Source organism: Acomys russatus, chromosome 6, assembly GCF_903995435.1.
Source record: "Acomys russatus chromosome 6, mAcoRus1.1, whole genome shotgun sequence".
Classification (NCBI taxonomy): Eukaryota; Metazoa; Chordata; class Mammalia; order Rodentia; family Muridae; genus Acomys; species Acomys russatus.
In genome coordinates, this window is record NC_067142.1 from 55,794,530 (window position 1) to 55,803,898 (window position 9,369).

Below are 9,369 nucleotides of genomic sequence, written 5' to 3' on the forward strand. Positions count from 1 at the left end.
TCTGGAGGGGGAAAAGCCTCCAGATACACACTGCTGGATCCTTGGGCCGAGCAGTGCCATGGGGTGACATGACAACAGTCTCCAAACATTTTAGATATATGAGTCCTAGGGGAAAAGATGTTTTGTTTTTAGCTTGGAATGAAAAGAGGGGCGTGGGGAGGAAAGCAGAGCAGGCTGCCGGGGAGGAACAACTGTACCGGAAGTGAATGGGCAAAAGATCCAGTCTGCCCTGTTCTATCTACCTCAGTAAAGTTGGCCAGGAGAGGTTGCCCTGAATGGTCTCTAGCATAGGTCCAGCTCAGCTCTAACTTGAAAGTGCTCTTTAGCAGCAAGAATTTCCAAGAGTCTCTCCTTGGAGAGACCAATCTAAGGTGTGGGAGGCTGGTAGAATGGAGAGACAAGGAATGACAGAGGATGTCACAACACCTTGAGGGGACCAGGCATGTGCACCACTGCCACGTGAATTCCTTGGCTTTGAGGAACCCCAGTCTGGCCTCACAGTTTGGGACAGTGCTGACAGACTATACAAGAACTATATGCAGCCCAAAAGCTGAGGGAGCAGAAAAGCTCTTGGGAAGAGTGTCACTATGTGTCTTGGCAAAATGCTTCCTGAGACCCTCTGCAGACCTGGGTCCCACCAGGCATCAGCTACGTGGGAGCAGAAGACCTGAGGCTGAGGTCCAAACAAGACATCAGATACTTTCTGAGTACTGTGGATGCCTGGAAAAGCCCCAAGGAGATGGGGCCGCTTAACCTACCAGGGTCAGCAGTGTCTCCCTATGAGAAGAATTGAAAGCCATGTTCAAGGCCATAAAGTTTAAAACCTAGAAAGCACAGGCCCAAGGCTGAGGCAAGCTGCCAGGACTGTAGAAGACAACCTCCCCTCCCACCCACCCACCCCTGCCCCCCACAAGAGTGTGCATGCATGCACGCATGCGCGCGCGCACACACACACACACACACACACACACACACACACACACACACACACACACACACCTTTCTCTCCTCCTTCCACTGCCTTTCTCACGCAACCTTTGGAGCTGTTATTCCCACGCCATGTAATCCACCCATTTAAAGTGCACAATTCAAAAGGTTTTAGTCTACTATGTTATTAATTCTTCAAACTGTGGTAAAATAGATGTGACATAAAATTTGTCATTTTAACCATTTTTAGGTGTATACTTCAGTAGCATTAATGACAAGCATGGGATTCTCACATTCTCACCAAATGAAGACCATGTCCCACATTAAGCTCTAACCCTACCCCACCCCCAATACTCTCTCCCCCAGCCCTGGAAGCCTTTAATTTTTTTTTAACATTCTGTCTCTATGAATTTGCATGCTCTAGATATCTATTAAAGTAGAATCATGCAGTACTGTTTTTCATTTTGTTTTGTTTTGTTCTTTGTTCTTTGGGTTTCTGTCTAGCTTACTTTATTCAGCATATTTTCATTGTCCAAGTCACAACATGTGTCAGAGCTCATCTTGTCCAATGGCTGGTCTCATTTATACTGAATAGAGCATATTTCAGGGCCCCTTGTCTGCATCCAGAAACCCCTTATCTTCACTGATAGTCCTACAAGGGGGGCAGTCTTTGTATGTTTATTTTACAGGACGAGGCACAGAGAAGTCAAGACTCTTGTCCCAAAGCACAGAACCAGAGAGTGGGGGAGGCAGGGCTGCAGCCCTCTGTCATCACACCTTCCTTGTTAGGCCCCTCTCCTCCTCTCCTCCTCCTCCTCCTCCTCCTCCTCCTCCTCCTCCTCCTCCTCGTTAGGCCCCTCTCTCTCTCCTCCTCTTGTGTCTTGTCCCCACAGCATGTGCTTTTCAGCTCTGCAGTCTCCCACAGGACCCTGAAGCTCAGCCACTCTGAACCTTCCACCTCTCCTTTCCAGGCTGTGGTCCTCACCTCTGGTCACCTCCTCAGGCTTTCTTAGGGCACAGGATCTGCAGAACTTAGCTATCCTTGCTTCCTAATGCCTGTGCTTTGAAACTCTTCAGAAGAGGCAGTCCCATTACTCAAGACAGGCATAGGAGGCGAGAGGCAAACTCAGCTACCATGTCATATGTGGTCAGCCCTCAGCAGACCACTCTGGTCCTGGCTGAACATCTATGATATGAGCCTGTTTTCTCTGGGGAGAGAAAGCAATCGACAGTCTATTATGTACAGTTTTTGATAGAAAATGCCTACTCATGAACTTCTCACATTCCAGGCCTGCATGCAGTCTAAACCCTCCTCACTCTTTCCTTTCCTCATTCCCAATCTGACAGGACCTGACCCCTCTGTGCCTGCTCCTCGGTCCCCTGTCACAGTGCCCTCATACAGGGTGTTCTCACAAGTTACAGAGCCCATGCGCTTCACTCAGCCCTACAGGGCCTGATGGGCTTTGGATTTGGTAAGGGTCCAGGTTTGGGGACAGTGACATGATGCTTCTCCCCTCCGTGTGTACTGCCCTGGGCGCCTAGGCAGATTCTCTGCCATCAGGCACATTAATACTTCTGCAGTGCAGGGCATGAATATTCACGCCAGGCTGGATAAATAAAACACTATAAATAGCCATAGCTCAGGGCAGGTTTTGCCTTCAAATGAGTTACATAAAGACTGTGTTCTCTGGGTGTGTTCCAGATAGGGAAGGCTGGGCCTGACTCGGTTATTCCTGGTTTCATCTAATTCCCCCAATCCTCCCTGGCCTGGTTGCCACCTCTCTGCTAGTGTACATGTATGCCTTCTGTCACCCATGGTTAACTACAACACAATCCACTGTTCCAAGACACTACAGATTTCCCTGAAGAATCCCAAATCCCTATCACCCCAGGCCAACAGCCTCATCGCCCCCACCTCGACGACTGAACCTCCACTTTCACTGCCTCCTTTCCAAACACGTTTCTCATTCGGCAGATTCCTCCAGCCCCTCTGTCACTGAAGGGTTTACACAGACGGTGGAGTATAGACATGTGGTAAAATATAGACAAGAGTCAGCTGAGAAGGGAGACTCCCCATAGGAGGCTGAGGCAGGGGGCTGATCTGTCTTAGGAATTCCTTCCTGGCCTTTGCCTACTTGGCAGTGGGTGTGTGTGTGTGTGTGTGTGTGTGTGTGTGTGTGTGTGTGTGACTTTTACCTTCAGCCTAAGGCTTGAGGGTGGGTTCCAAAAAAAAACAAAACAAAAACCTGTCTTCCTAGGATGCCCCAAGTCACCAGAAGACAAGCAAGGGCACTTTGGAAGCTAGAATACATGTCACCAGAATACTGACGAGGGCAGGGCCAAGCTTTTTGCTTTTTGAAGATTTTGTTTGTTTATTTATTTTTATGTGGATGAATGTTTGCTTTTGTGTGTGTGTGTGTGTGTGTGTGTGTGTGTGTGTGTGTGTGTGTGTACCCTATGTGTACCTGGTGCCTGTGGAGGTCATAATAAGGCACTGAGACACGTGGGCCTGGAGTTACAGCTGGTTGTGAGCCACCATGTGGGTGCTGAGAACTGAATCCAGGTCCTGTGAATGAACAGTAGGTGTACTTAATGGCTGAGGCATCTCTCTGGCCCCAACAGGACCAATGCAAATTATAGAAAACCTCCCCATCTAAGGTAATACAGACTATTATCTCAGCTTTTCAGAGTGCCAAAGCAGGAGGATCACAAGTTCAAGGCCTACCTGGGAAACTCAGTGAGACTATATTTCAAAATAAGAGGTTAACTAACAGAAGGGGTAGGATTATAGCTTGGTGAGGGGGGCATTTATCCAGCATCTTCAAAGTTCCAGTAATGGAGCAAGGTGTGTGTACGCAGGGGATGGGGGTTGGGGCTTGCAGGTTTCACGCTCCAAGTAGGTCCAGGCAGGTGAGAGGGGGCATCTCAGGCATCAGGCAAGTCCAGCCTTCAATGACTTTGGGAGCAGTCAGCATCTGGGATCTTGGTGTACTGTTGATACTTCTCTCCAGACCCAACGGAGTGACACTGCCCTTCGATTTTATGGGGGGGGGGTGGCAGGGTCAACTTTCATTGGTAAACACTGAATTGTCACCTCTTTACCACCTGTGACTGGGAGATCTGGGTGTTTAAAGACCTCCTGTGACCTTTAGGAGTTAGAGACCATCTTCATCCTGGTTGCTCTGCGAAGATGAAAGCCAGGTGCTGCTCTTGGAGGGAGGGCACCATCAGTGCCAGAACAAGTGAGAGACTGAGGGTGGCCTCGTCTCATAGACCTCAAGTACAATCCCTCAGACCCAGGCTCCTGGCAGTACCCCTTCCCGCGCCCAGGGCCCAGGACCGCCCGGGAAGTACGATGCGCACAGGAGCAGAAAGAGGGAGATGGCTAAGCACTAAATGATGACAAATAAAGACAAATGGAGAGGAACAAACCCGGAGAACGTCTGGTTTTAGCTCCCTCCTCTCCCCGTTACCCCTAGAAGATCAAATTATGACCTGAAATCACTGGATACATATTTTATTATGTGGATAATTTAAAGGATTAGAGTAGGACAAAGAATTCATAAGCTGTAGTCACACTGGAAGACAAATTGCTTCCATTGATCTTAGAAGAAGGGAGGGAAGGAGAGAAATGAGAAAAGTGCCTGTGAGCAGTAGAAAGGCGGGCAAGGAGACTAGGCTTGGGAAGGAGTGCCCGGACAAGGATGCTTTCTTCTCTCCCTGCCTCAAGCAGTGCCCCACCCCTAACAGTAGCCTGCTTGCTCCGAATAAGGCTGATCTGCAATGCAGATTCATCTCAGCTGCTTTCTGCTTCTGTTGCCAACCAGAGACGGCTTAAATAACATGTATTGTTCTGTGTGATTCCTTATGCAAATGTTTCTGGTCTGTTTGTTATTCCTGAATAATTTCCAAGGCTTGCTGTCTGGGCAGAAGAGATGGCTCACTCTCCCAGCTGGGTCAGGAGTCACCTGCAGGAACCAAAGGACAAAAGAGCCGAATGGCCATATCTGCAAACCCCACCAGTCTGACTGGGTTCTAGACTGGAGAATGTCGTGTTGGAAAACAAAGCCAAGTAGGTAATCCAACGATGGGATGTTTACAGTAGGGGGAAAGGGATCCCAGAAAGGGAAGTACCACCATGCCCGCTTCACCATGGAACCATCTATCAAGTCAGACTATGGGGCCAAGCTTTGCCCTGCTGTGTATGAATGGACAAAGGAATAACACGACTGACCTCAGCCTGGATGACTGGACTGTGCAGGCAATCACAGGTTCCTGATCTTCACTAGAATGGGCTTAGACTATGAGAGCACAAAGTAGGCCTTCCTTGCAAGAGGCCAGGCCTCTGAGCGGAGGCTGAGGCACCAGAGGCACGATCTTGGTGTATTTACGTGCCTCTCGCTTCCACACTCTTCAACGTTTCATGCATCCCAGGACTTTCTCAAATTTGCTAGGTAAGCAAGGCAAGCCTTGAGTTCCTGAAATTCTAAACTACACCTCTTGAGTGCTGGGATTACAGGCATGGACTACCGTGACAGGTTTACGTGGTGCTGGAGATTAAAACAAGAGCTTTGTGCAAAACACTAGGCAAGCACACAGTCACACAGTCAACTGAACTACACCCCGGTACTTTACCCTGGCTGCATTCTTCTTCTTCTTCTTCTTCTTCTTCTTCTTCTTCTTCTTCTTATTATTATTATTATTATTATTATTATTATTATTATTATTTGGTTTTTAGCCTTTAAGGAGGAAAAATATACTATGGAGCTTAAGTACATGGTGGTCTGTGAGTCACTGCAGCAGGGGGGACAGGGGGGAGGATCATTCGGGTCACACATGACATATATACAGACTAGACAACAGATACACATGGTCACCAAATGCCAAAGCGTGGCTAGCAAGGTTACGTCTCAGTCTCCTTATCATCCAGCAGCATATTGGGGACCCCATGGCTGATGGAGAAAAGATGACCAGTTTCTAGGCATTGCAGGGTGCCCTCCAGTCCATGAACCTCAAGCAACGCATGGTGCATCTTCCTCAAAAACCTCTGGCAGTCCTGCTCATAACCTTCAGTAGGCACTTTGGATACCTCGGCCAGGTTTAAGGTGTCAGCAGCCTGCACAAGCGCCGCCCACTCCACTTTAGAGATCTGTGCCACAAAATCCAAGTTGAACTCCACAGGGTTGATGAGGACCTCAGTATCCAGCAGACACAGCGGGAAGCCACTTGTGTCCACACCTCGCACATGCTAGCTCAGGAGATGCTGGGTGAGCAGTTACATGTTACCATGCTGGAGCTCGAGGGACCAGAATCGGAAGTGCTGGCTACATGCTTAAACTTCCCTATAATCACTCCCACCTACTGAATGAGGGCTAGCATTTTGTCACCCATTCAGACAGGACTTAGATAATAGGGGAGGACAACATTCTGTGTCATGTCTTTTGCTCACTCATTCATTCACCTCTGCCATATATTCAATAGCCAAACCTGTGTTGCCCTCATTGCTAAATGGTGTAGAGCTGAGATGTACAAGCTACAACAGACCTGGGTCTGAATCTGCACTCTGTAAGTTGTAGGGAAGTTCTTAACCCTAGGCCTCAGTTGTGAGGTAAAGCTGTCACAAGATTGTGTCAGGTAACAAAACTCTACATATGAACCTTACTCCAAAATTCTACGTGTATTTACATGTATTCTAACATTTTTACTTTTTAAGTTTGTTTGCTTTTATTTTATTTGGAAGTTTATTTGTTTTTATTTTATTTGTAACTTTATTGGCTTTTTAAAGTGGATAATGGTGTATGTGTTTATGCGTATGATCTGAGCACTCAGGAGGTAGAGCACTCAGGATCAAGAATTCAAGGCTAGCTTTGGCTACACAAGCAAGTTTGAGAACACCCTAGGATACATGAGACCTGGTGTGGGTAAGTCATAGTAACATGGTCTGCTTCAGGGTTCTGAGGAAACCCTAGAACCTGTGAGCTGATGGAAGTGAGGAGGCTGTAAATATTGAGTGGCATCATGTTTCTGGTGCCCCAGCCTCCACTCTAGAGGACTGGCTTCTTCAGAGGAAGGCCCGCTTTGTACGCTCACAGCCTAAGCCCACTCTAGCCAGGAGCAGGGCTCCAGCATGCCTGCCTGGTCTTGTCATCTGGTCTTGCATGCACCTGTGGTACAGTGCACATATGGATATCAGGAAACACCTCTTCGTTGCTTCTCTTCTTCAACATGTGGATCCTGAGAGCCAAGCACAAGTTGTCAGACTCAGCAGAAAGTGCCTTTACCCACTAAGCCATCTTGCCGGTCCCCCAAATTATATTTTATAAAGAAAACTGACTCAGTTGTACACTGGGAGGACACAGGTATCCACCCACCAGTCTCTCTGCTCAGGCTTGCCTTTGAAATAAAGCTTGGGAACCTATAACATGCTCTGGGCTGTTTAAGACGGCATCAGCAAGAGGCCACACACACAACCTCTAGAGGAAAGGGTTGGGTGTCCAGGCAGACCAAGAGCAAGGCCACTGGGTGCTCAGAGGGGCAGATCAATATAGTGCCTTCCAAAACCCTGGACTGGCTGGTGTGGACCTAGCAGTGTTTCCTAAGGTGCGGCTTGTAGTCTACAGATCATCCAGATATGCCCTTCCCTCTGTCTCCACTCACCCCTTTCAGCTGAGAAGACCCCTACCCACCCAGCCACCCAGCCGTCTGTCCCATGGGGCTGTGCAGACAATTTGAGTGATAAAATTCCATTCCTGCCTAGCTCCTAGGCTTGAGGATTTCTGTGCTGTTCACCAAGAAATAGATATAAATTAGCACAGAGGTTTCTTTTCTAAACAACTATCGGTAACTTTTTTAAAACGTATGACTTGATTTCAAATATGTGAAGTGAAAAACTGTCGGGTAGGGCTCAGAGACAGCAAAATTGATGGAAACAGGTTTGCAAATGAGAAGCCCACACAGAACGCATGAGCAGAGGCCCAGACCATGATGAGAAAAGCGGAACAACAAAGGCCGAGTCTGCTATGGCTCCTTTCTGAGACTCAGTTGATTTCACTGGCCGAGCCTCCCTTGAATCCACCACATAAATTCAAGGACCAAGACCTTCCAGTCCTACTTTTCTCTTTGCTGTTACAAAATACCCGGTGCATAAGCAACCTGTCTGTATTCGGGCTCCTGGTTTTCTGGGACCTCAATCCATCATGGTGGATTCAGAGTGGAGCACATGCCAGAACTCCTTGCACCATGGCTGAGCCAGAAAGCTGAGAAAAGGCTCCAAAAACACCCCAAACAGTGCCACAAGCTAGTGATCACATGCTGAATGCATGAGCTCATAGAAGACATGTCACAATCAACCCAGAGCACTTTCTATAGAAGTTGGCACACCGTGAACTGATGGACAGATGGAGACCTACGGTAATGTTGATCTCATGGTGCTGGGTGGGGGCACGCTTCTCAGAACAACCCGGGGACCCTTGAGGACTTCCTCTCCTCTTCAGCCTCTGCTGTCAGTGGGCTCATGGGATCCAGCAAAACAGTGGACAGAGAAAGCCAGCTCACTAAATGAATGCCACTGGACAGGTGGGCTGTGCCCCCCAGGTGCTCTAAGTATGGCCCCCAGGCTTTCAACTCTTGCTCAAAAAAATGCCATTCCCATCTAGTCCTTCATAAACTTCCCAAAACTGGAACAGGAAAGAACCGGACTCTTCCAGTCTTAACTCAGCCCCTTACATGTGTCACTATCCTCCTTCACCTGGACCACGCCGAGATGAGCCTGGCTTGCTGGAGGAGTCATGAGGACCAAAGGATGTTTCTAGAAAGTTCTAAGCACCATCTTTGTCACAGTGAGTAATGAAGTGTGAGCTCCTGCACTTGGGCTCTCCCAGAAACTCTTCTGTCATAAGCACCCTAGTCAATGGTGATGTGTGCCCAAGTTCGGGAACCACGGCTCCCAGTTGTTAGGTTCTAGGAATCCCTGTCTTGAATCACCCTTTTCCTCACTCCCATAGGGTAGGGCTTCATTGCTGCTGTCAGCTTTCTTTTTAGTAGCTGCCCAAACCGGTTCCTTTGGGAATATGAGACACTTGAATGACTACAGATCAGATGTAAAATCACTGGGCTCTCTCCTGCCACCTGCTTTTGGCCCCACATTTTATAATACATACATATACAACTAAGGCAGACCTAGTGTTGACATTTAAAGACAGGGGCAAACAATAAACCTCAGCAAAAGAAAACAGAGTTGACTACTAGATCTTTCCAATGCCAGGTTCGGTCACGATCTGGCACCTGCTCAGCTCGCTGCCTCAAGCACAGAGGACAGGGCCATGCAGAGAGCTAAAAGACCAAGGAGGATGAGCCAAGACTCCCAAGTGACTTGTGGGGTCTGTAAAGCCAGAAGCTACTTCAGTAATCGCTATGGTTTTAATACTAACCATAATAATGATG

At 48.2% G+C, this 9,369-nt stretch overlaps 1 protein-coding gene across 1 annotated transcript; it reads right to left on the minus strand.

Annotated features, from left to right (window-relative positions):
- Positions 1–5,830: 5,830 nt before the first annotated feature.
- LOC127191013 (multifunctional methyltransferase subunit TRM112-like protein) lies at positions 5,831–6,208 on the minus strand. The gene is given in 1 exon segment (XM_051148252.1): positions 5,831–6,208. A coding segment is annotated over 1 exon segment (378 nt).
- Between the last annotated feature and the right edge of the window lie 3,161 nt (positions 6,209–9,369).